This window comes from Myotis daubentonii, chromosome 3, assembly GCF_963259705.1.
Source record: "Myotis daubentonii chromosome 3, mMyoDau2.1, whole genome shotgun sequence".
In the NCBI taxonomy this organism is placed as follows: domain Eukaryota; kingdom Metazoa; phylum Chordata; class Mammalia; order Chiroptera; family Vespertilionidae; genus Myotis; species Myotis daubentonii.
The window spans coordinates 151,132,804-151,160,756 of NC_081842.1; the positions used below are offsets into that span (position 1 = coordinate 151,132,804).

At 40.9% G+C, this 27,953-nt stretch overlaps 1 protein-coding gene across 6 annotated transcripts in view; it reads right to left on the minus strand.

The window, feature by feature from the left end:
* Positions 1-1,052: 1,052 nt before the first annotated feature.
* The window catches only part of LRRC8D (leucine rich repeat containing 8 VRAC subunit D), a 118,317-nt gene continuing 91,416 nt past the window's right edge, over positions 1,053-27,953 (minus strand). For all 6 annotated transcript variants that reach the window (XM_059688895.1, XM_059688890.1, XM_059688893.1 and 3 more), the window contains exon 3: positions 1,053-3,991. In XM_059688895.1, the coding sequence (XP_059544878.1) occupies positions 1,413-3,989 (2,577 nt within the window). In that variant the 5' untranslated portion in view covers positions 3,990-3,991 and the 3' untranslated portion in view covers positions 1,053-1,412. The remainder of the gene's footprint in view (positions 3,992-27,953) is intronic.

A 27,953-nucleotide genomic window follows, 5' to 3' on the forward strand; every position in this document is an offset into this window, starting at 1 on the left:
TCTCCAAGTACTTACAAGCTGTACAGCAGGTAAAGGTTCACCACCACTTGCAACAGGCCAGTGCCCCCAGAGTTCAGTTCTTTGGGAGAAGGGCAGGGTTGTGAGTCCATCTTTTCATATTCTCTGCAACACCCTTCAAGCCATCACAGGGGGTGACAAGAGAACGACCGGTGTTTCGTTAGGCGACTTGAGTCTTATGTAGAGAGGGTACTGCTTTGCCATCGAGTGCCAGACACTTACCTCCTGGGAAAACACTCCCACAGAAAGGCCTATGAAATGCTTGCCGACCAAGACCTGAACAGGTGGCAGGGAAGTTTTTGATTTTCCGAAATGGATTTAGACACTTTGTAAGTTAAATAAAGAAGGAAAGCTATAAATTAAAATGGACATTCTGCCAGCATTTCCCTGGGTATGACCCCTCCTACCAGCAGACAAACACAGGAAATACAGCCTGTCACTAAAATTGAATATGGAAAGTTAGGAGTTTTCCAACCCAATGAAGTACAAGTCCTTCCCGCCCCTCCCCAACAGCGAAAACAGGGCAGAAAATTAAATAAGACTTATTTTGATTCTGTGTTATCTTCCGAAAGGTGATAGACAGTGGAAGGTTGTTAATCATTGAGCCATTAAAAATTCTATGTTGGTTGTAATCAGATAAATTTATTTTTTAAAAACATTTTCTGTTTATTGGTAACCCTATATTATTGGAAGAAAAATGCACCATATAATCATAACTCCAGCCTAAGGAAAAACAGCTATTACTAAGAGGAATGCTATTTTCTATTATTTTTTGTCATTATTTAGTCTTTAAAAATAAACAAAGCTACACACCTTTACTGTATGCTAGACTTTTGAGAGCGTAAAATCTATAAAATGGGATTCTCAGAAACAGTTGTACCAGCCAAATATTATAAGAAGTGCTTATTTGGGGTGCTTTAAATTATAACAGGAAAGAATCAATATTTCAGCAAATCTATATTTAAAAGCTTGGACTTGATATGTCTTTAGTGATCTGAGTTAAAGCAAAGTAAATCAAGACACCTCAATAAAGGTGATATAGTAAGAAAATGTCAATTTAATCATTTACTTTAGCAGGCAAGCAATTTGTAAACATTCAGTAGCGGCAGCATCCAAGTTACAAACAATTTAAAAAGAAACCAAGATTAGTGATTATAGTTTTTGTTTCCCTTTCCCCAAAAGAAAAAAAAAAGATTTGGAAATGAATGACTTAAAACACTACAAACATTGAACATTCAGTTATGTCTTCTATCAGCCTTCTATGCATCCTCTCTGTGTTTTATTTTTAAAGATGTGTCTACTCCTAAAACGCATTATTTTGCAATAACTTGTACGTGAGCATTTGCAATCTAGGAAGTTGTTCCTGCACATGGATGTGCACGTATTATCTCAGTTTAAATCCCATTTGCAAAAGGAACATTTGTGTCTTGATTCAATGCTTCTTTGACTTCGAGTGGCAGGGTGTCAAAAAGGTGATCTTCCACAACAAGCCCGCTTTTCTTGAGCAGGCGACACTGGCCCAGCTGGGCTGGCAGGCGGTCCAAGCAGTTGCCCTTCAGCTCCAGCTGGGTGAGCTGGGAGAGCTGACCAATTTTGTCTGGGAGGGAGGAGATGCAATTTTGCCCCAGATTCAAAGTCCTCAACTTCACACATTTAAACAATTGTTTTGGCAGGAGGTCCACTTTGTTCCCAGTGATATGCAAATGCTGCAGGTTCTGAAGCAATCCTATTTCTATTGGAATCATGGAAATGTTGTTGTAGCTTACATCTAAGCATCTGAGTTTCTGTAAACTAAACACTGCCACTGGTAAGGATTCGAGCTTGTTGTTGGAGAAATAAAGTGACTCCAAGTTTTTGACATGGGTAATGGAGGGAGGAATGGTAACAATTTTATTATGCCATAATTTCAAACAAGTCAGTCGTTTTAGATGCTGGAAACTGATGATTTCTTCAATTGTGCGTATGTTGTTTGATTTTAAATCCAGTTCCTGTAAATTAGAAAGGCTGAAAATTGCATGTGGAATTCTCTCTAGCTCACAGTTCTGGAGCTCGAGCTCGGCGACATTCATCATTTTCTTAAGGCTGTTCAGTACCAAGAGTTTAGTGCCGTCATTATGAATGACTAGCTTTGTAAGATGTGGAGCCACATCTGTGATGTTGGAGGGAACTTTGGTCAAATTGCTCTTCACGTTGAGAATCTTAAGGTGCCGCAACTCTCGGAGAGATTCAAGTCCTATCATCTTATTGTTTTCAGAGTTCAAATTGCCTATCAAGTACAACTCTCGAAGGTTTTTGAGCAAATAGACCCAGGCAGGAATTTCAGCCACATCGGTGAACTTCACATGAAGGCATCTCAAGTGATCTCGGAGAAAGCTAAACGCAGTCTGTTCCACTTTTGCAGGGCAGTGGCAGAGGTGAAGTTCTTGGAGATTAGTCATTTGAGAAATCTTAGCAGGAATTTTAGCTTCTGGAATCAGTTCAAGTTTGAGTACATCTAGGTCTGTGAGGTCAAAGACAGCATCGGGCACTCCCGACAGCATAAACAGATGCAGCTCCTGCTTGTCCTGGGCGTTGCGTGACACATGCTGCCTGAGTTTTTCAAATGTCCACTCATGGTTCAAACTAATTTCCCTAAGTTTATTTTCACTGACTTCTGACAAGAACACACCGAAACGCTTGGAATACAGCTGGTCGTACTGGTCTACCATGTGCAGAAGGAACGCGAAATCGTTTTTGACATCTGGAATGTCGCTGAAACTGCTCTCTTCTCGGACTTTTTCAAAAGAATATTCCTTCAAAGGTATCCTGAATAACCAGAAGAGAGTGTAGAGGCAGATAAAACCATACACACAAATAATGGATATGTAACTGATGAGAAGCTTTTTCAGCATATAAGCCATGTTGTGGGTGCACTCAAAAACCTCATAACCGGTCAGGTGCTCAACTTTCGGCTTGCAGACGTGTTCAAAGCTGATAGCATTGACGAAGTTTGCTGTATAGCAGAGGATAAAAATGAACTTGGCAGTTTTGATAACTGTTTGGACCACATAGAGTTTATAGATCAAGTCACTGTCTTCCACGTGGGCACGGAACTTCCTCACTTTCTCAAACAGGGCCTTGGCCTGTTCTCCATCTTTTTTATCCAGGATGGTCATGCTGGGGACTTCAACCACGGGCTTCTCGGCCGAAAATTTGAAGCCAGTTTTGTTGATCATCGGGGTACTGGCGCTGGGGCTCCCTTCATCGCTGCTGGTGGACACATGCTTTGGTAGAGTCTGGGCACCTGTTATTCTCTGCTTGTTCTCCTCCGAGTCTTCACACGCCGTCTCAGACAACGCTTTTGTAGTCCAAGGAGATTCAAAGCACTTTCCTAATATTGAAACAAAATGTTCTACTTTCGAGCATGTTTTGGGATATTTGAACCAAAAGTTGCTACTGACCATGAGAATAATAGTATGTATAAGAGCAAGGTATGGAAAGTACTTAGAATACCACGGAAGGGCCAGATGGTAACACATTTGATTAATAAATACATATTGCTGAAAATCCAGGTTTGTTTTCCGGCCTGTTGGATCTCTCTTCTCTTTCTTCGCCTCCTGATTTGGAGCTGTGGAATCTGGGTGAGGATATCTGGCTCTGAGAGGTATGTCAGGTGTCACAGCAGATGTGTCAAAGGAAATGTCACTTGTCACCAGCTCATGTTGGTCTAGGTCAGTGGTTGCTTCCATCTTCGGGATATTGGTGGTAACGTCGACATTTCCTGGTGGTGTCTGTGCCTTTGAATTTACAGGAGATGGCAATACTGGCAAGCAGACCACCTGATCTTTGGTAAGTTGCATGGTTCCTGCAAAGATGGCTACCATCAGCATAACGACAGCCAGGTAATCCATAAACACGTCCCACCATGGTTTCAGGATTCGGTAAGTTGGTTGAATGTCATTAAGCGAAGCAACTTCCGCAAGGGTAAACATTCCTAGAAGACAAGCAAACAAAAGGCATGATTACAGCGATGCATGTGAGAAAAACCTTTCACTTGCTCCAAACTAAGTTTTCTTATCCTTTTATCCACGACAGGTATGGTAGAAAATGAACTTAAAAGGAAGATCACTGCCCTGACCAGTTTGGCTCAGTGGATAGAGCGTCGGCCTGTGGACTCAAGGGTCCTAGGTTCGATTCCGGTCAAGGGCATGCAGGAGGCAGCTGATTGATGTTTCTCTCTCATTGATGTTTCTGGCTCTGTATCCCTCTCCCTTCTTCTCTATAAAAAGTCAATAAAATATATATTTTTTTAAAAAAAAGGAAGATCACTGAGAAAAATAGTGGTTTGTTGTACCAGTTCTTTTCTCCTAGTCCACAAGGATAAAAAAAGGGTGGGGGGAGAGTAAACTGCCTTCTAGGTAAGAAATAATGATAGTCTGCTCAAGGTCTACGGTGGTTACAGTAGAAAGCAGGGGGTAGAAATTGGAGAGCTATTTTTTTTTTTAGGAGACAGAATTGGAAGACCTGTAACTTACTGGACCTTGGAGAAGGATATGAGAACAGGACTGTATCTGTTGTGGACTGGACTGATTTAAGGTTGAGACTGAAGTTCTTAGGTAGAGGCGTGGGATGATTTCTACTGTACAAGCCAAAATGAATTGTCTGTAGATACCAGTAAACTCTGGATAGCCCGTGTACCAGTCCCAGACCTACCACATACAAATGGTGTGATTCTCTAAGCCTTATCTTTTTCATCTGTAACAAGGGGATGATAACTGCAAAGGGTTGCTGGAAAGCTTAAATCAAGACATGATTGTAAAGCTCTTAGCACAACCTCTGGCCACAAGTATTTGTCAGCTCTTTACATTAGCTCCTACCACCCTGGTGGAAATGTCCCACGGATGGCTGAAATTAAGGGAGTGTAAGAGGAGTCTTAGTCTATATACTTGAGATTTATCAATATATGCAGCTGAAACTCTGGCCCTTATAGCACCAATGGAAAACATGTGGAATGAGAAGAGGGCCAAAAACACAGGTGGGCAGGAACAATCAGTGATGGCACTAAGTCAGGACTAATGAGACCTTTAATCTCTGCCAAAGCTGATGACCCCAGTAGTAAGGAAGAGAATCCTGGTGCCAGGACACTAAAAAATGTGGGCGCCATTTACTAACGGCTGCCAGCATTACAGTCCTGAAACTGGTTATACAAATAACATGGTACAGGGACAATCATTCAGGAAGTAACCAAGAAAAACATAATGCTTATAGTGACAAGTAATGGGACTGGGCTTCTGTAATCATGGATGGAAAACAAATTATATCTTCTTGAATTTGAAAATTTCAACTTCTTGAACAGCAACATTACCCCATTCTGCTTTCTCAGGAAGTTCTCAGGTTCCAATAATCATATAAAAAAGGATGTACTAGTATATAACTAATATAAAACAAAAAGTTAAAAAGCAAGGAGAGTACCCAAGATTCTGGGAATGCACTTATTTTTTGAATAAAGGACAGAAGATAGATTATTATCTATGCATGAAAATGTTGCCCCAAGTGCCACGTAGAAAAGAATTCTGAGGCTGACGCTGGCTTCAATGGGAAACAGCATTATGACTGATTACTGGTGTCTCTCCTGGAATGACAAAATGGAGAGTGGTGGCATTAGCACTTTTATTCTGCTTGTTCTATTTTATATTATGCCTTATTTTCTCTGAAACTTTCCCATACAACTAGTACTTTGCAGAGCAGGTGCATAGTATCTATATCTATATCTATATCTATATCTATATCTATATCTATATCTATATCTATATCTATATCTATCTATATATATATATATATATATATATATATATATATATATATAAAGAGGAAATATGCAAATTAGGCCAGGACGCAGTAATGGGTCAAGACCAGACAGGAGGAGGTTGCGTGTGCTGGTGAGGCCTGGAGCGGAGACAGAGACAGGGGGGCCGGTGAGCCGCTGTGCCCCAGCTTGGGCCGCCCCCCCCCCCCCCCCCGCCCAGACAGAGCATACACGGACAGGGACAGGGACGGAGGGGGGGGGTGGGAGGGGGGCGGCCCAAGCTGGGGCACAGCGGCTAACAGTGCCGTTCCACAGCCTCCATGGCTGAGCGCAGACCCAGAGAAGAGACGGTGGGCCTGCCTCTTGTGGAAGCAGTGCAGCTCCCTCCCGTTTCCCGTGGTTGCCGGTGGCTCGCTTCTGCCTCCTGCGGAAGCCACACGGCTCCCGTGGAAGCAGCGTGGCTCCTGGCAATGCGCTGCGGTTCCCACCAGCTCCTGCGGAAGCGGTGGGTGCCCTACTGCGCGTGATATCACGCGATGGGCTACTAGTTTCTTAATAAAAGACAACAAACATCTTTTCCATTATAATAGAAATTCTGATGTTATTTTTTTTAAGTGAAATATCTTTTATGTACTCAGGTAAACACAAACCCAAGAACTCTGAACACATCTCAACTACTGAGTTGTACTTACATTTTCTGAAAATTGCTAGGAATTTCATTTCTAGACTTCAGGGCTTATGTGTGAAATGCCTGGCACCCAGTCTTTGTATGAAATTACTATAGAGGTGGAACAAAGAAAAGAAATACGTGTACCTCAGTGGAGTAAGTGGCAGATAACATCCCCACAGGAATCTTGCTTATGAGTGGGTTGGGAACTTAAGCAGGAAGCAAGGCTATTAGAATGCACGGTGGGCCAATTTAAATGAGGAACAGTTCTACCACATGCCATGTGAGCTCGTTAGTCCCTATCTAGAAGTACAACACTGCACTCAGCCAGAGGTTACAGAATGGTTTCTTGCTTCATGTACAGAAACTGGAGAACACACCTCACACTGGTGTATTCCTTGCAAAAAAGAACATTTCATATGGTCACACCAGGAACCACAGTTTTAAAGGTCCGTCAATATGGATGCTGGAAAAAATAGATTGGGGGGGTGGGGGCACATATTTCTTTCTAATGGGATTTTTCTTCACTCTTCAAATAGCTGTACTGGACTCTAGAGAAGCCAAGGTGTTTGGGTTGGAGGCTGAGGGAGCAGGGGATTTTCAAAGTCACTGTACTGAGAATGTTGGTTACTTATTTATTAAGCCTTGATTATTACAACTAGTTTCTCTGCCTCCAGCCTTGAACCCACCTTCCACCTGCTGCTGGTCCTTTGATGAAAACCCCTCTCCTCTCCAGACTCTGCTCTAGGTTGGTAACTTCTTCTAGTTTTTCCAACCAGCCATTCTTCCTACACATTGTTTCCTCTACCTGGAACACTCCCTTTCCTCTCTCCTCTCTGAGGCTACCAGATTTCTGTCGCTTCTCCCAGGAAGCCCTCCCTGACCCCCTGTCTGGGTGAGGTGCTTCTCTGCACCTCCACCCATCACAGCCCTTATCACTCTGTGGTAGAACCAACTGTGTACCTGTCTGACCCCTACTAGATGACAAATTCAGTGAGGGCAGGGACCATGTTCCTCTTCTTTTTATTTTATTTTATTTTTTTATTTTTTTTTATTGCTTAAAGTATTACAAAGGGTATTACATATGTATCCATTTTATACCCCCGCCCTAGACAGTCCCCTAGCCTCCCCTATCACCCAGTGTCTTATGTCCATTGGTTATGCTTATATGCATGCATACAAGTCCTTTAGTTGATCTCTTACCCCCCTACCTCCTGCCCCCCAACCCTCCCCGGCCTTCCCGCTGCAGTTTGACAATCTGTTTGAGGCAGCTCTGCCTCTGTATCTATTATTGTTCAAAAGTTTATAATGGTCTCTATTGACCATGAATGAGTGAGATCATGTGGTATTTTTCCTTTATTGACTGGCTTATTTCACTTAGCATAATGCTCTCCAGTTCCATCCATGACATTGCAAATGTTAAGAGTTCCTTCCTTTTTACAGCAGCATAGTATTCCATCGTGTAGATGTACCACAGTTTTCTAATCCATTCATCTACTGATGGGCACTTAGGCTGTTTCCAGATCTTAGCTATGGTGAATTGTGCTGCTATGCATGTTCCTCTTCTTTATTGCTATGTAGCAATGCCTGACACAACTGATGAAGGAATGCATGAACTCCTGGCAATCATATTCAGCATTATCATCATCATTATCAACATTCCTCAAGAACATTCATTAACTATCTCCATAGGGTATTGGGCAGAAGAGCATTTTCTTAAACCTCATTGCCACCACAAAGCAACCTGGGCCCACACAAGAATAAAAACTCCGAGCTAGGCCTCAGAATAAAAACAACTAGCTACAGGACCCCACCGCAGAGACATTGCGGGGTCCCTGTAGCCAGGGACACGGCACGGCTGTCAAAGCTTTGGGTGGTTTTCAAACACTTCACATTCGGGACAGGCTTTGTTTCCAGGAGAGAGGAGGGCCGACCACTTTCCCAGAGGAAGAAGAAAGAGGTAAAAGGCGGGGGCAGAGAACACCGTAGGAGAGTACTGTAACTTCACACCAAACCCCCAACGGTTGCCAGCTCAGCCCCCCACTTCCCAAAGGTGTCAAGAGCCGAACAACGGAGTCCAGCTTCTGAAGACCTCGGCCTTAGGGGGGCCCCTCTTCCAGCACGCTGTCTACTCTGCACTCCCCACCAAGGGTGCGTGCCCCTGCCAACTCCTCCAGCCCAATCCCTTTCTTCTTTCTGCCCAACTCTTACTTATTCTTCAAGTTCCAGCTCAAGCACTGCCTCCTTCTCCAAGCTCCTATCAATCTATCCAGTGATAACCTGTTCCAATGTTGTCTCCTCAGTGAGATCTGGAGCCCCCGGGAGCAGGCACTATGTCTTATTGCCTTTGTATACACCATGCTCTACTCTACTCTCCCCTGGAAAACAGAGAGGGCGTTTAGTGATGGTGATCTGCTGTAATGCTTAGCTCTGAGGACACAAAGGAAAAAAAGCAGCTATCATTTATCATCTTCCTTCTATGTAACAACCACTGTAAAAGGAACTTTACATCTAATATAATCTCCTGCTTTTGTGCATTCTGCATTTCTGAAAATGAATGTATTAAAGGTTAATTTTAGGTTTGGGGGCTGAGGGAGTGGTCCTATTTCCCAAACGCCATGCAATATTATAAAATCCACCAGAACTCCTAAAATTAAAAGGACAGATAATACCAAGTGCTGGCCAGGCTGCAGAGCAATCAGAACTCTTAAACCAGAACTCTTAAATTCTTAAATGCCACGACCCTTTAATACAGTTCCTCATGTTGTGGTGACCCCCAACCATAAAATTATTTTCATTGCTACTTCATAATGTAATTTTGCTACTGTTATGAATCGTAATGTAATTAGATATGTGTTTTCTGATGGTCTTAGGCGACCCCTGTGAAAGGGTTGTTCGACCCTCAAAGGGGTCGTGACCCACAGGTTGAGAACCACTGTTTAAACACTGATGGTGAGAGTGTGAACTGGTGTAACCATATCGGGAAACTTTGGTGTCAGTATCTACTAAAATTGCACGTATGCATATTCTATGACCCAGCAGTTCTACTGTAAAGTATAGACCCATGAGAAATACATATACTAATCAAGCGTTCCCAGTAACACCGTTTGCTACAGCCCTAAACTGGAAGCTATCCAAATGCCCATCAACAGTAGAATAGAAAATAAAATGTGGAATATTCACAAAATGGAATATGGGGCAGCAATGAGACTCAATGATCTGGTTACATGCACATGGATGTGTTCCTTTTATAAAATACCTTTGCCTCACCCCCATCCCCAGGTACACCCAGGCTGGCTGGGGTCACAGGTCAGGGAGTCTGTGCTCGTCCTCTGGTGGCCTCCCTCTGCTGTCTATCTCTCCAGCCTGAGAGAAGAGGCCCGCTCTCTCTGGAGGACAAGGAACTGAAGCTGACGCAGAACGAGGCGCGGAGGTATGCATGGACAAGGTTGAAAAGCTCCAGCTGCTCACAGGTGAATATATTCAGGTGGAACGCAAGTGGAACTCTGCCTGAATTCCATCTGACCTTCACAACATTACTCGAAGCTGCCACGGTGTTATTACCTTCCCTTGACAGATAAAGAAATAGGCTTGCTGGAGTTAAGCTGTGGAAGTCAAATACTTAGTGGTGGGGTCTGGACTTAAAATCTCATTTAAGGCCAAACGACATGTTCTTTCTACCAGACTATACTGAGTCTCTTCTTTACTTGTCACGTTAGCAGTGCTTTAAGTTTGCAAATTACTTTCCTACAAAATATCTCAACGCATTCTCACAATAGCTGAACGAATGAGGCATTATCATTGCCCAATAGTATGAGGAGACCTGAGGCACGAAACAGCTTAAATGACCTTCCTGAGCTAATTAAGTGAGAGAGTGAACAGAACCTTTCGTCTCCCAGTCTTTTTCTCTACCACACAGTCATACAGTGGCTGTTCTGTTGATTAAAGGCTGGCTGTTGAAGGACTGACCTTCTCATGTAATGCTTAGCTTTGAGGACACAAGGAAATTAAGTTATATAATCATCACCTTCCCCAGGACAACCTTTCATGATATTCACTCAGAAATCAAGAAAACCATGAGCTGGTTGCCACGGTGGGGAATACAGAAATGATGTAGCCTAGCCCTTGCCCTCAGCGGGCCCCCCAGTCTAATGGGAGGTGAAAAGCAGTTCAGCGTGCTATTCCAACATGGTAAGAAAGTCGCTCTGACCTGGTTAATACAAAGCGCACGAGAGGCATAGGACTGGGCAAACCAATGTCTGCATTTGGTAACTGGGAGGGTTTCACAGAGAGATGGTTTCTAAGCTGACACCTGAAGGAGGGGGATCTTTATGGGGTCATGGGGAAGGTAAGGAATACAATTTTGGCAGAAAAAAATGGCAAGTGCCAAGACATAGAGTCAGGAAAGAAATTATGTGTTATAGAAACTGAGTGAATTAGGCTTTACTGTTGCCCAGTAGGATGAAGAGACCTGAGGCACAAACAGCTTAAATGACCCCCCCTAAGCTAATTAACTGAGAGCGTGAACAGAACCTTTCACCTCCCAGTCTTTCTCTCTATCACACAGTCATCCAATGTGTGTTCTAATGTTGCCACACTATATAGTGTAGTATGTCCTTGTACAGATAACACATTTTGTGGGTACATCAACAGATAGAAACTAAGGCATGGATGATTTACCTGCAGTCTTAAGGAAGTGCTGGGGGGCGGGGGGGCCCTAAGGCAGGAAACCGGTACTTTTCTGCAATGTCAGCCACTGACAAGCTCTTATCTCTAACAAGGGACTTCAATTAATGTGTGTTACCCAAAAGCTGGGTAAAAACTTCCTACCTCCCAGGGCGTGTTTCAACCATCAGCGGAATTAAAAATACAGTAGCACTTTGAAAATAAAAGTTGCTTTTGTATGAGTGCGTGTACGAAGTATATTAAATATATCCATATACCATAGTATATTAAGTACGTTATGATCCTCAAGTGACTTTCTAACATGAAAGTCAAGGGGAGAGCAGACCAGTATTTAGCTTTCCAAATCCTGTATCTTAAGGTTGGACCTCTTTCGTGAATCAGGCCCCACAATGACTATAAATGGTTATCTGGGTATCTTTTTATTTATTTTGTTAACTTGAGGAAGGCACACTTAGTATATATTAGCTGCAGACATTCTTTGGGTTCTCCTTTATAATATGTCTGTTGCAGAGAACTTAAAGAATTATGATACCAGGAAGTAGATTTCACATTCTATGGCACATGTGAAAACCAGTTTAATTTTCTTGCAAGCAAACATTTTTCAAGGAAGTCAAGGATGCTTTTTATACTAGACCTGAAAGGGGGAAGTTACTGGACTTTGGCTGGCCAAGGATGAATCAGAAGATCAGAGATTGAATCTAAATTCTTTTATGATATATAATTCTGTTTTCTTATCACAAAGTATGGCCATTAATAATGGAATAAACCAATAACCAACAGCCAAGTTCAAAATCTGATGCTATGATGGTTGGATAACCCCATGAATATACTAAGAACACACTTTTATGGTATATCCATTATCCAAATGAAGCTGTTAAAAGTTTAAAAGCTAGATGTTAATCTTTATTTTACTGCTTAAACTGCCTTTTCAACAGAAATAGGATAGTGAAAGTAGATAGGGCTTGTAGATATTCATGCCAGACTACATGCTAAATTTTAATATGTTTTTAAATGATTGCTTTGTTGTTATAATTATATTGAACCGGTTCTGAAAGATTTTTTTTAGCATTTTACTTATCCTCACTGAGTATGCATTCCTCATCTATAAAATCTTGACAACACTCACCTTACAAGGTCATGTATTGAGAACACCTAGTTCATGCTCTGACACAAAGTAGACCCCCCTCAAGGTGTTTGCTGAATTCTGATGGCAGAAAAAGAATCTCTGAGGAGAAAAGCAAGCCATTTTAATCAGTCTTTAACTGATGAATAGGCCAATTTCTTGAATTTTCAACTAACATGTAGCACTATGTTCATAGAAGTAATCCTGAAATAAATGGTTGACAATGAAACTGTGTATTCAATTTCATTAATTCTTTCAAAAATATTTCAGTTAAAATTACGGTTTTTCAGGATGTGGCAAATTATACTAGAAAGAGGAGAGAACTTCTGATGCCAAAGAGACTTGGATTCAAATCTCTTTGCTCACGTTTACTAGCAGTATAAATCTGGGTAACTTAGTGTCCATTAGAAAACATACTGAGTTTATTGAGATGCAGCAAAATTCTAGCATCTAAACAGAAAAATATGATCACTTATTTTAAAACTTAAAAAAAAAATTAGTCCCAGCTGCACTAGGAGGTTGCTTTTAATAACCCAATTTTAAAAAGGAAGTGAAAAATGGCTTTCAAATGTTATTTAAAGAGAAGAGTTTAGGGTATAAAGAAGCAAATAGCTTGATTAAACAATCTAATACATAAATTTTTCCACATAGGTATGTGTTCCCTACTCAATCAATTTCCACTTTCTAAAATCGGCCTTTAAGGACAAACTGAGCAAATGGGAGAAGACCCAAGAGATTGGTGAGGATCAAATTCTCAAATCCTTCACTGAGTAAGCCAAAGGAGAAGAAACTCATAAAAAGGTAATAAATTACATCATCCCTATAAATAACCCTTTCTCAACATTCAATATACACATAAGCATAAACACATTACACACACACACACACACACACACACATACACACCCACCATAGTCAATTCAGATACTAATATTCATATGGTAAAAAAATAAATGCTTCAGATGCAAAATTAGAAAGAATGATTCAGCTTTTTCCAAAAGAGCTCTGTATTACTGGTATTATATAAGTATTAGCAGTTATGGATATTACAATTATGCAAGGTGTTCTATAGCTGATATAATTCTATATACACATGAAATAATTCACTAGTATTATTCCTTTTGAAAGATTATGATAAAAAATTGTACTTTAAAAATAGCTTTCTTCTAAAACTACTCTGGTTTAGATACCTCAAAAATAATGGAAAAAATGGTTAGAGAAAAACACTCCAGATTTTACAAAGCACTTCTCATAAAATCTACCAAAAGCAGATTTCACGTTGGGCAAAATGCACCCATTTTGCTAATCTTTAAAAGCTTTTTATAAATCCATTCAATACCCGAAAGTAGAGGACTATAGCAAATTCAGAACTTGTGAAATGTAAAAATAGCTTTACACAAAAGTATATTTTAGTGTTTGTATTTTAGTACCTATTTGGGGGTTCTCCCCTAGATTATTGCTATTCATGGAGCAAATTTACCTCAAAGCTAAGGAATAGAACTGTAAATACATTTCAGTAGAACTAAGACAGAACAGCTTGGGAATTAATAAAAATGTGTTAATACACTGTTGCGAATGTTCTTGCTTTTTCTTCTGAATTCTAACAGTGATGGCCCACATTTCAGAACTAGAAAATGATACCCTGTTCATGAAACAATACAAAAGAGCCTCTAAATCAATGGCTTCCACGTTTTATTCCACATACCAAAGTTTCTTGTATAAGTTATACTAGCATTCTCTTACCATGAACTCTGGCCAACAAAATTTCACAAATGCTTCAGTACCTACATATCTCATTTAGTGTAACCCCTGCTAGAAACTTCATTTCCTTCCACAAATATTTACTGAGTATCCTCTATGTGCTAGATACAGGTTCTAGAAATAAGAGAAATAATAATAATAATAATAATAATAATAATAATAATAATAATAATAATAAATCATAGCTGTCCTTACTGGGAAGCAACCTAGAGGAAATATTCAGACGGAGATAATAGGCAATGGTCTGATTAGCCCCTAAAAAGAGAGCTGGCAGCTAACGGACCTTATTCAAGGCTTCAGAGAAGCCCTAGCTGGTTTGGCTCAGTGGATAGAGCCTTGGCCTACAGACCAAAGGGTCCCGGGTTCTAGCTAGGGCCCTGGTCAGGGCACGTGCAGGAGGCAACCAATTGATGTGTTTCTCTTACATCGATGTTTCTCTCTCTTCCACTCTCTCTAAAAGATCAATGAGAAAATATCCTCAGGTGAGGGTTAAAAAAAACAACAACAGCCAAAAAACAAACAAGGCTTCAGAGACGCCACCCCAAATTCACAGGGAAGCCTTGGGTCAGCCCTTTACAATCCCAACTATCTTCAACCAGTTTTCGAGGCAGCTAGTGGAACTTCTAAGAGGAGCTTTGCATTTCTAAATTCCCTGCTTCTTTCCATCTGTATGATAAACATCTTAGATCAAAACTTAGACCATTTTCCTTTTTAAGTTTTCGTACCTTTAATATGGTTTCTCTAGAGTATGACTAGCACAGGTCTGAAATTGGGCTAAAAAAAGTGAACCGGAATGGAGCTCCCTGACATCCTAAGCAACTTCCCATGGTCCCGGGGAGTTTGCCACATTCTCTTCCCGTGGATATACATCTGCTCTGCATACGTACCACCTAGAGCCCCGCAGTCCTTATTCCTGGTTTGTAAAGATTGCTAGGAAGCACCTGAGTACCTTGCCCTGGCGCTCATCTTCCTAACCCTCAAAAAACTTCTCAGAGTTAGTAAGAGATACTCAGATATCGAAACAACATACCTTGGATAAGTAGCAAATTTCGTTAAAAAGTCTCCTAATACCTGGCAGATGTTAGGAGATCCTAGCCTAGGACTGATCCTAGCCTCAGTCCAGAGCCTTGCTGAACTGAGCCCCCCATCTGCCTATCTCCCTTTCTCCCTCCACCTGGGTCTAAATTTCTAACCTAAAGGGAGGAGAGTTTCTTTTATCTGCATCTGCATGTCCCAGGGCCTGGCAAAGGACAAGCACTTTATAAAGGTCTGTAAGAGAATAAATCTCCCAGACCTATAACAGCATTCTAGGAGAATGTGCAGAAGGCACTGAACTTGTGAGCCAAATACTGTCACTATCAATTACAGTGACATATAAGGTCACTATTAATTATGCCAAAGCCAAAATGATCACCTCTGACAGGCATTCTTCAATGTCCAGACGGACAATGCTATACAACTCTTTGAAATAGGTTATTCTGAAGGAAACTCATTCTGATAGACCATCTGCATGCAGTTTGGCTCACAATGAAACATTCTACCAGAAAACAAAAAGACAAAGGTAAGTTTGGGCACACCCTCACAAGAAGATAAGACCACGATCTAACCAGCACCATTCTAGCACACAGCCAGGTGATTGTGTGTGTGGGGGTGGGGGGGGTGGGGGGGCGGGGGAAGGGGCGCTTCAGAGAGGCAGACTCCCTGCAACGGGGAAGCTGCCAGAGCCTCGGGCCTTCCTTCTCCTTGTCCTCACGGAGTTTCTTGCCCTTTCGCAAAAGTTCTGACCGTATCTAGCTCTGTGTGCACAGTTTATTGGAGTCAATAAACACTTAAATCAGAATACCGTATCCAAGTGTTGAGCAAGTGCCCAGAACCTGGTAAGTGCTCAATAAATTTGGCTGCTGCTATTATTCATTGCGTTGAAGAAGCCGTTTTATATGCAAGAACCGGATAGAAACTCTTCTTGACCACTTGGTGCTAAGAGAAGTTTGTCTTTTGTGATGTACTGTTATAAAGAGCCATGGAATCCAGATGTTCTCCACTTACTTTTGGCTTCCAAGACATTCAACTAAATTTTATGCAGACATTATAAGCCTAACCCTTAGCCTGAGCCTTCATTTAGTTATTCACTTACTCATCCCTCCATCCATAAAATATATACCGTATACTCAAGTGTAAACACGATGCAACTTCCTGGAGAAAACCTGATGAGCAAACTGAGACGCATTTCCTTTCTCACAGACTGCACAGTGTAGGAAATATTCATGAACTGAATATATAAAATAATCAACTGAGAAGAGGTACCAAGAAGAGGGATGGGCAGAGGCAGATTAGCTGTGCAATGGAAGAAGATTCAACTTCAGGACCTTTCTCTTGCAAAGGCCCCCTTCAGGGCCCTGCACCACACATTGTGTTAGTTATTAGGGATGCATAATTGAAGATAACTTATCTTGCCCATCATAGACTTCACCAAACCTTTGCTATGAAGCCATCAAGCTTTTCAACAAATATTTTGCTTAGGTAATATAATAGGGACTGAAAATATATACATAGGAGAGCGAGAAAGATACAGTCCTTACCCTTACCAGGGCATAAAGATCTTCCCATGCTTATCTTAAGTATTCTGGAAAGGGTGGGACATGAACCACTATTCTGCCCAGAATTACTTAGGGTAAATAGTCCTAATACATCCTAATCTAAAGTGACAGCAAAGTAGGTGTATGAATGCCAAGAACACTGTGATAGCTGAGATGAGCAATATGTAATAAAAGCAAACATAAAATTCAATTTCTGAGCTGAAAAACTTTAGAGAGTGACAAATGCTAAATGAGGTGGAACGCCAGGGTAAGGTATAACTGGGACTCTTCTAGGAAAACTGGGAGGTAACATCACCCTAAGTATAGGCCACATGAGCTAGAACTTTCTGATGCCATTGTATAAGATTGATATATAAACACAAGTCTATAATTTTTTAAGGCAAGTAATATGCAGACACATTCTATCTTAGCTATTTCACAGCTATAATTGGTTCAAAGTAGATGATGTCTCAGTAAAGACATCCTTTTTTCTTTTTTTCTGGTTAATCTTCATTCAAGGATATTTTTTCATTGATTATTTTTTTTTTAGAGTGGGAGAAGGAAAGACAGAGAGAAACATCAATGTGAGAGATACACATTGATTGGTTGCCTCCTGCACATGCCCCAACTAGGGCCCGGACCAGAGAGGAGCCTACAACCAAGGTATGTGCCCTTGACTGGAATTGAATCTGGGAACTTTTGGTCTGCAGGCTGACTCTCTATCCACTAAGCCAAACCAGCTAGGGCAGTATAGACAGTCTTTTCTATTTTCTGACTGGGGCTGACCTTTGATCATGCATGCATCTTACAATTATTTTTTAATAAGAAATTTAGAATTAAAAGCAACAAAACCATTTCCCACACCTTTCCACATCAGGAGGAAACGGTAATATCAGCACTGTACAAAGTGGGAAACTGCTGAGCTGCTCACAGCCGAGTGTGTTTGTTTACACATTTAAGAGTGAAGAACACGAGATGGCAGGAAGTAAATAATTCCCCTGAGAGAGAGAATAGGTCAACACTGCCTTTCAAAGATGGCGACAAAACGATACCAAAAGTTGTACTGAATGTGAAAATATATAAATGACAAGAAAGCATAGGGCAGTGGTTCTCAACCTTCTGGCCCTTCAAATACAGTTCCTCATGTTGTGGCCCAACCATAAAATTATTTTCGTTGCTACTTCATAACTGTAATGTTGCTAATGTTATGAATCGTAATGTAAATATCTGACATGCAGGATGGTCTTAGGCGACCCCTGTGAAAGGGTCATTCGACCGCCAAAGGGGTCACGACTCACAGGTTGAGAACCGCTGGCATAGGGGCAAATTCCATTCTACAAACATTAGTCTAGAGATGTGCTCAGGTATCCGGTGGCCACCAATGTTTACCACAAATAAATTAGTTGAGGATAAGAGCTATAAATTGCCCTGGGTGGCATACTCTGGGAAGGAAAAAAAGTAGGAGATGTTGAATCCTATTACCTACATAGGGCAACTGCTGAAACCTTCAGGAGTAGGTCCAGATGGGTTAAAAAAACACCACTCATTTTTTCCCAATATCACTTTGTAATCAACAGAGTTTTTTGTTCCTGTGATAAAGACTATTTAGTTTCCCCCAGAAACCATTCCCCTTTTGGGGAATAGACACCTGCTACCATCACCACCCATTTTATATGGGAGCCCTGCTGCCCAACTAGAGATAACATTTCCCAGCCTCATTGCCACCAGGTATGGCCAAGTAACTAAGCTGGGCCAACAGGATGTGAGAAGAAGTGACTGTTCATGCCTGGCAACCTTTGTAAGCTCAGGCTACTTGATCTGGCTTCTTTTCTTTTTTTTTCCTGCTGGCAAAAATGGGGAAGCAGGCACAACCTTAGAAACTACATGTGAGGCCTGCCAGTCTGTGGCTGCTCCCTTCTGGACTTTTATATGAGAAAGAAATATTGATCTTATTTAATCCATTTTATTTGGGAGTTTCTGTTACAGCAGTGTAACTGGTACATCATTAATAAAAGTTTGAAGTAAAAATGCCTCTTTCATTCAGAGAAAGACAATACCATGTGATTTAACCTATATGAAGAATCTGAAGAACAATATAAACAAACAAACAAAATTGAAACAGGCTCATAGATACAAAGAACAGCCTTATGGTTGCTAGAGTTGAAGGGGGTTTAGAGAACTGGGTGAAAAAGGTGAAGGGATTGAGAAGTACAGATTGGTAGTTATAAAAAAGTCATGAGGATGTTAAGTACAGCATAGTGAATACAGTCAATGGTGTATATATATAAAAGCCTAAGCGGCCGTTAGAACCAGCCGGTAGCTATGATGTGCACTGACCACCAGGGGGCAGACACTCAATGCAGGAGCTGCCCTCTGGTGTTCAGTGCGCCCCCACAGCCAACTTCTCGTGGCGGGCCAACCTCCTGCATTACTTCCCCCGAGCTGGCCAGCCCCGATCAGCCTCAATCGCCAGCCAGGCTGAGGGACCCCACCTGTGCATGAATTTGTACACCGGGCCTCTAGTATTATAATAACTATGTATGGTGCCAGCTGAGTACTGGAAATATCAAGGGGAACACTTTATAAAGTATATGACCGTCTAATCACTATGCTGCCTAAAACTAATACAAAAGAAAAACAATGCCTATCCTGGCTGGCATAGCTCAGTGGTTGAGTGTCGACCTATGAACCAGGAGGTCACAGTTTGATGCCTGGTCAGGACACAGGCCCGGGTTGCAAGCTCAATCCCCTGTGTGGGGTGTGCAGGAAGCAACTGATCAATGATTCTCTCATCAAGCTGTTTCTATCTCTCTCTCTCCCTCTCCCTTCCTCTCTGAAATCAATAAAAATATATTTTAAAAAAATGCCTGTTATGGATTTGGATAGACTCATTTTGTCAATCCTAACCTATAATGCAAGAATATTCATCACTACTGAGGACTTATAATGAAAAATATAAACATAAAATAAATACCTAATATTAACAAATACATTAATCAAAACAATACATCATAGTTTATTACTACAGATAATAAATTAATGTACTTGTATTTTATTATCAGTAACATAAGTAAAAGTGATATAATAACTCTTAAAAAAACTTAAAGGTAACACCTGTGACAGACAAAATACGACTGACAATTAAGGAGATGATCTTATTCAGACTGTTACCACAAGAAAATTCATTAATGAGGGCTGTGTCAAAGACAAGGAAGGGGCCTGGACTTTCATAGGGGCAAGTAAACAAGGGGTTCATCTGAGAGGCTTATGGGAGTCAGGAAGGATGGACATGGGTCTTATCTCAGAATGTCTGAGAGCAAGGTACTACTAGCTGGTTTCCCAGAACACAAACGGGTAGGGGTCAAGAAAAGTGCCACACTGTCAGATCCAGTTAAGAATGGGGTAATAAGGAACCTCTGGATGGTTTGAAGGAGGGGGGGCAATGAGTTCAGTGTTCTAATGTAGGAAGAATTCTATCCAGAATATGGAAGAGGGACTGGGGACAGGAAAGACCAGAGGAAGGGAAATGAATGAGAAAGGTACATCAATCAAGATGACTTCCAGGTAAGTTCAATTTTTCAGCTTGAAAGATTAGAATAGCTATAATAAATTTAAGTAAAGATGCCCAGTAGTCAGTTGAATCTGAAGAGGGAGGGTCTAGGCTGGAATGACACATTTATGCCTACTCAGGATAGGGAAGGAAGATGAGATTATCCAAGGAGAGACCTACAGAGAGAAAGGTCAAAGAATCCTGGGGATTCTCAGGGAACAGGAAAGAAGAAAAGAATTCAGGAAAGAAAAGAGAGAAGAAAGAAAGGGTCCAAGGAGGAGAAAGAGAACTCTGTCCTGGAAACCAGAGGCCAACACTTAAGGAAGAGTGGTGCGCAGTATCACAAGCTAGTCAAGGAAGAGAAGGCGTAGAGCAAGGGCAGCTATGTCACTCAAGACTTCAGCCCAAACACCGAGAGGAAAAGCGTGGCGTGCTGTGGGCCAAGACTAAGCGGCAAAGGGAATGTCCATTTCCTGAAACTTGGCTGGGGAGAAAAACGAAGCAAAAGCAAGGAGGAGAGGCAGGTTTGGTGGCAGGGTATGCTTCAGGGTGGGAAAGGAGTGGGGAGGTGGAAGTTGAAAACAGCAGGGTGAGAAAGAGGTATTTTTCATGTGACTGTTTCTTATTTTGAGCATGAAGTTCAATACAGCAAACACAGTTCTACTAGCTCAAGTATGTGGCACGCTGTTATTACTAAAGGTACCGAGATGAAAGAACTCATAATCCTACAGAAATTCTTAAACAGAGGTTGGATATATATTGTTTGCTTTTTCCCTTCAGTAAGTTGGTAAATATTAACCTTGCTAACCACCATAGTACTTATCCGGTCATAAAACTTTAAAGGGTCCTTTTTTTGGGAGAAAGTCTAAATAAGTTTTTTTTTAAAGGTGCCTTGCAAAAATAACCCTACAGCGCATATAACCGTGAAAAGGAAACACAGCACATTGGACATGTGAGTGTATGTTCAAGTAATCCACACAGTGTCAGGCTCTCTCACCCACTGAATCGCCCCCTTGTAGGTAAAGCATTAAAATAACTGAGAGGTGCCTTAGCCGGTTTGGCTCAGTGGATAGAGGGTCAGCCTGAGGACTGAAGGGTTCTGTGTTCGATTCCAGTCAAGGGCACATGCCTGAGTTTCGGGCTCGATCCCCAGTAGGGAGTGTGCAGGAGGCAGCCAATCAATGATTCTCTCTTATATTGATGTTTCTATCTCTCTTTCCCCTCTCCCTTCCTCTCTGAAATCGATAAAAATATATTTTAAAAAATAATAAATGAAAGAACTGAGAGGAAGACGGTGGGAAAAGAAATGTTTATTATTCCTAAGGAGAGTGTTGGTGACCTGAAGCAGCTTAATTGACTGCTCATTTCCTTGGTGTAGTATGGAGGGGAAAAGATGAGGTAGGGAGGAGAGGTGACATGTGTTGCTGGTGTCTTTAACTGGTAACTTCAGCCTGTATCTCATCATTCAACACAGACTACTGCAAATACACAGAAGGAGACAGGAAGAAAACTATCCCTCATTGAGTAACCAAGCACTCACATACTGGAGCTCATTAAATTGTCACATCCTCCCTGAGCAGCGGCATTACGGTTCTGTTTTTTTAATCCTCATCCGAGGATATGTTTATTGATTTTAGAGAGAGGTGGGGGGAGAAAAAGAAACATCGATGTGACATCAATCGGATGCCTCCGTATGTACCCTGATGGAGGATCAAACCCACAACCTGGGTATGTGCCCTGCCCGGGGATTGAACCCACAACCTTTTTGGTGTTCTGGACAACACTCCAACTGAGCCAGGCAGCTGGGCTTGCTGTCCTGGTTTTATTGAGAGAAGTTTAGAAAGTATGAGTTTGACCAAGATCGTGCAGTTAAAATACGGTAACCCAGGATTCAAACCCAGAACTGACTGACCTTCCAAGCCCATGCCTGCTCTGTTCAGCTTGTTTTAAAGATTAGTTCAAGTTAAATTGAATTTCCCCCCACCAAATATTATGAATTATTAGAAAAAACCCTTAGGCGAAGGAGATAAAACCTTGGTGTTTAAAAGCTGCGCCTCAGGACACAAGGAGCAAAGTCTAAAAGTGAAATCAATTTACAACCTGACTACCATTTAATAACAGGATTACCTAATGCCTTTATCATCAGCTCAGTTTTAAAAGCACTTGCACGGATTCCAACTAACCCGATCCCTACAAACTGCTGAGAGGGAAAAAAAAAAGTATCAACTTCTTTTTTTTTAAACCAAGGAACTGATGCGACAAGGAAACGGCACAGCTGAGATTAGAACTGGATTACTGTATAACACCAAGTGTGCTACAGTCTCACCATGTCACTTATTTCAGAAGGAGTTGTTAATGAAGACTGACCAAATATTCAGTATAAACTCTTCTTTAAACTTAGGTGGTGAACATTTCCTGTTTGTTCTGAATTCATTCATTATAAACTGTAACTGTAATTCTTACAGAGTAAATGAACTGGGCCAGCCAGTTTATAAGCGCACAATATGTACTGAGTACCCACTGCGGACAGAGTAGTGCCATAGCTACTTTAGGAATCAAGGAGGGGCTAAGGGACTTAAATCAGAGCTAAGATTCCTGCTCAGTGAGGGGGTGGGCTGTATTTACTCTCACAATTCTACTTACCACCATGGACACTTCCATACACATTCGCTGCCTCTAAATTAGGAATGAAACTAATTGGCATTAGAGAAAATGCGTTATTTTAAATTATAAAGCCATTGGTAATAGAATCAAACCCTCCGATGTTGCATCCTAGTATCCTACATCTCATGGCTACCTTCCATAAACTATGGCATGTGAGGAGAGAATGTGTTGCTTAAATGACTCGGGATTTTATTCACTAATAACACAGTTACAAGCAGAAGTAAAACCAGAACTGAATTGCACAAGAAGCAGAACTGAGACAGCAATCCCACCGATATAATACAGGCTTCCCCTCAATCAGAGACGGTCATCAATCTCATATAGCACTTCCTGCCCAGTAAAATCTGCTCTAATTGGTTTCTCTCTGTTGTTGTTGAAAAACACAGGGAATGAGCTAGCCCAGGCAGCATCATGGGAATTTCACTCACACGCTCACACGCTCACATGCTCACACACACACACACACACACACACACACACACACACACACACACACACACAGCTCAAGTGAGTACATCTAGTTTTTAAGGAAATACTAACCAGGATCAGGTTGAGGGTATTTTCCACTGGTTTAAAAATAAAGCATTCTACCCTTAAAAAAAAAAATCCCAAAATTCTAGAAACAGGAAGCGGCAGCTGGATTTATCATCCTTCATTTCCTCTGAGAGTCGCAGTAAGGAACTCCCCATCGAAACAAAAGCAATGGAGGGGCTAGCCTCCTCCTGCCTGGGCCCACACAGCCCATGTGCTATTGCTGACTATTACAATGCTGGTTGGCCACTTTAGAATGAAATTGCTCACTTTATTTTATAAGGCTTTCTGTGCCAAGACCCTGCATTGTGATAAAATGAAAAATCTGGCCAGAATTTAAAACACACATAGAATAGCCCTGCTGTTCGAAGAGTCTGGATGTCAACTCCCTGTCTCCCTCCCGGACTCATCCGTAGGCTTCCCAGGATGACGATGACACACCCCGAGGGACCCTGCAGCCTCATTCTGGAGGCTGTGCTGGAAAGAGGGAAGAGATCAGGCTTCCTCCAGCCACTTGTGCTCATAGCTGATGCGCTTCATCTTTTTTCAGCCTCAGTTCTCTCACCTGTGAAATGGCAATGAGACCATCTACTTCACAGGGGTGTGATAAATAGTGAGATACTGAATGTGAAAATACTTTGTAAACCACACATAGATAATGATGGACTAGAGTAACAGCAATATATGCCCTTGTATAGAGAAGGAGTTTCAGCAGTTCCAAAGGTTTCACAAATACTATCGTTTCATTTGATCCTCAAATGGATGCAGGATAGGTGATGATGGTGGCGCCGTCACCACCATCATCAACACTATTATTGGTATCATTTTATAAATAAGCTAGTCTAGAGGAACATAACATGAAAACTGCGTCCGAAGTCCTTAGCAAGCATCCAAATCATTTGACAACATCTCTGGCAGCACATGAGTGGGAAGTACTAGACTGGGAGCTGAAAATCTGTTCTCATTTCAGGTCTGCTGATCTGGGCAAGTCCCTTAACCTCTCCAGGCAATATGATTCATCCGTTTGTCACCAGGCTGGTGGGAGACAAAAATAAGCTAGACCTGGTTCCAGCTCTTGAAGAGCTCACTTGGAGGCAAAGGGGGAAGGGGGTGGTGGAAAGAAGTGACATATAAACAGATTAATTACAAAAAAAGTATTTACTTAAAATGCAGAGTATGAACAAAGTGCCCTGAGATCACAAAGCAGGAAATGACTAACTTTGGGGGACTCATGGAAGAATCCTCTCATTTGTAAACTGGGGGTGGGGGGAAGGAAATCAGAATACATATTTATCAACATTCCTCTGGAAGCTAAAACTTAGAGAAAACGAGGCTTACAGAGACAACTGCTTTTACATAGCTGCTTATAGCCAGTACAGGATTTAAAATAATTTAGATCTCTTAAGTGCTAGAAAACTGTATTTTAGAAAACTCTGAAAAATCTGTGATTTTTCAGAATATTATTCAAATACAAGTCATACTTGTAAATCTATGGACGTTTCTGGAAGTTGAGTCTAGAGTTAACCCTATGTGTAGTAATTACGAGAGCAGATCCTAGAGCAGCCGTGGGCAAACTACGGCCCGCGGGCCCGATCCGGACCATTTGAAATGAATAAAACTAAAAAAAAAAAAAAAAAAGACCGTACCCTTTTATGTAATGATGTTTACTTTGAATTTATATTAGTTCACACAAACACTCCATCCATGCTTTTGTTCCGGCCCTCCGGTCCAGTTTAAGAACCCATTGTGGCCCTCGAGTCAGAAAGTTTGCCCACCCCTGTCCTAGAGCCAGGCTGTCTGGGTTCAAGTCTCGACTCTACCAGTTACTAGCTGTGTTGCTAGGCAAGTTTCTTGATCTCTCTATGAAATGGGGGTGGTGGTAGTAGCAGCAGCAGTAGTAGTAATAGTAGTAATAATGCCACCACCCACCTCATAGGGTTTTTGGGAGGATTAAATGAACTAATATATACAAGCACTCAGGACAGTTCCTAGCCTAAAATAAAGGCTGATTTTGTGACCTGTGAAAGTGTAATAATTGTAATTTGTGGATGGCTTTTCTAAAAATATTTTCTTAAGCTTGAAAGTTTCTGATTTGGTCTCATTCCACAATTTTCACTTTTTAGAAATGTATGGGAAGTGATGAAATGTAGGTTTGTCTGCTTCAAAAATGCACTTCAGCAGAATTTTGGAAAATGTAATACACTACATATGATTTTAAAAAACTTATTGCCAGTGGCAGATACAAAACTAACACAGGCGATAGGATAAAAAATGTTTGCATTTTAGAAAACTGTAGGCTTTTACAGTGGGTGTTTTGAATGCTATTTTGGAAATTACAGAAAAGCAGAAAAACGAAGGGGAGAGATACCAGATTCCCACAAAATTTCTATTGTTTTAATTTTATATTTAAACCTAATTTGTAGTACTTTTAAGATTATAAGCATTCAAGGTAATATTAAAGATGCAAATTTAGACATTCAGCAGAAACTATAAGCATTTAAATAACAAAGTCGTTTTCATTTTTCTCATTAGATTAATACAGAATTTTAGCAAATTATTTGGACCGTTAACAGGATTTTATAATTATTAAACAGTAACTGTAAGGTGAAACAGATTGTATCCAGATAAAAGTGAGCTTCTGTAAATCAAATTGAATATTTTAATTGGCAGTGTTAGCAACACTAACCAAACCAAAAGATTTTGCATTTAATATTTAATATATTCAACATCATTCATCCATTGGCTCTCAACCAACATCCATACTTACTGACTCTTGGGGCCTGTGGTTTTTATGTTAGTCAATAATGCTTAGGTTCAGGCCTCAGAATTAATCATTAAAACCTGCTGCTGCAAAAAGTGTTCACCAGAACCCCAAAAGAATAAAGAGAGAGTCAGGATATTTATCATATTCATATTATGTTCTGGAAAGAATGGGGTAATTTTCCTTAATAACAAACAGGTTTTCTGTGTGACTATTCTTATTGCTTTATAATATATCCACAGGAAATGCAGCAAAATAATTAAAGCTGTAATTTACTGTGATTCAAGTATGTACCAGGCACATTGGGAATGTTTACAAGGACTATTTCCTTGAGGTAAATTATTTTCCTAATTTTACAGGTGAAAATAAAATCTCAGAAATGTTAGGCCACGTCCTCATAATGTCACAGAGCTAAAATCTCGTACACCAGGAAACAAAACTAACACACACACACACACACACACACACACACACACACACACACACACACACACACAAGTTCTGCATGTTGTCCAGATAATAACTTTAGAGAAATGTAAGGAAGGAAGGCATTCAAATGTTTCTTGATCAGCATATTAGATTAGTCTACTCAATTCTACTAATCAGGAATTACAAACAAACCTGTAAGTGCTTTGTGGACATACAGTCAAACATTTAAGAATAAATTTTTAAATGTTTGACTGTATGTCCAGGAACACTTGTGCACTGCTGGTGGGAATGCAGACTGGTGCAGCCACTATGGAAGACAGTATGGAGTTTCCTTAAAAAACTGAAAATGGAACTCCCATTTGACCCTGTGATCCCACTTCTAGGAATATATCCCAAGAAACCAGAAACACCAATCAGAAAGGATATATGCACCCCTATGTTCATAGCAGCACAATTCACCATAGCTAAGATCTGGAAACAGCCTAAGTGCCCATCAGTAGATGAATGGATTAGAAAACTGTGGTACATCTACACGATGGAATACTATGCTGCTGTAAAAAGGAAGGAACTCTTACCATTTGCAACGTCATGGATGGAACTGGAGAGCATTATGCTAAGTGAAATTAAGCCAGTCAATAAAGGAAAAATAGCACATGATCTCACTCATTCATGGACAATAGAGACCATTATAAACTTTTGAACAATAATAGATACAGAGGCAGAGCTACCTCAAACAGATTGTCAAACTGCAGCGGGAAGGCCGGGGAGGGTTGGGGGGCAGGAGGTAGGGGGGTAAGAGATCAACTAAAGGACTTGTATGCATGCATATAAGCATAACCAATGGACATAAGACACTGGGTGATAGGGGAGGCTAGGGGACTGTCTAGGGCGGGGGGATAAAATGGATACATATGTAATACCCTTTGTAATACTTTAAGCAATAAAAAAAAAGAATAAATTTTATAGAAAACAGATATTTTAGGTACAACTCTCTCATCTAAGCATATAATCAGAATTAAAAACATAAAGTATAGAACCATTTTAGTAATTTTACAGAAAAGATTTATTTAAGATAGGGTTCAATACTCAAACAACTCATTGCCATTTATGTTCTATTACATACTAGAAACTATGCGCAGAAAATAGGCGAAGAAGATTCTTTTATCCCTTCTTTTCTGCCTAATTATGTTATATGAGCTGGTATATTTAGTGTAATGATTTCTATCTCTTAGATTACCTGGAGGTCACAAGCAATTCCAATGAGCAAGGGTCTAGATGGCCCTGTCTTTTACCATTTTGTAATAAGATCTAAAATAATGTAGCTAGTCCATGTACCAGGAGAGCTATTACTTTAGGCTCATACAAAAGAGAAATCCTTAACAGTCAAGAAATCCTTCTAAGA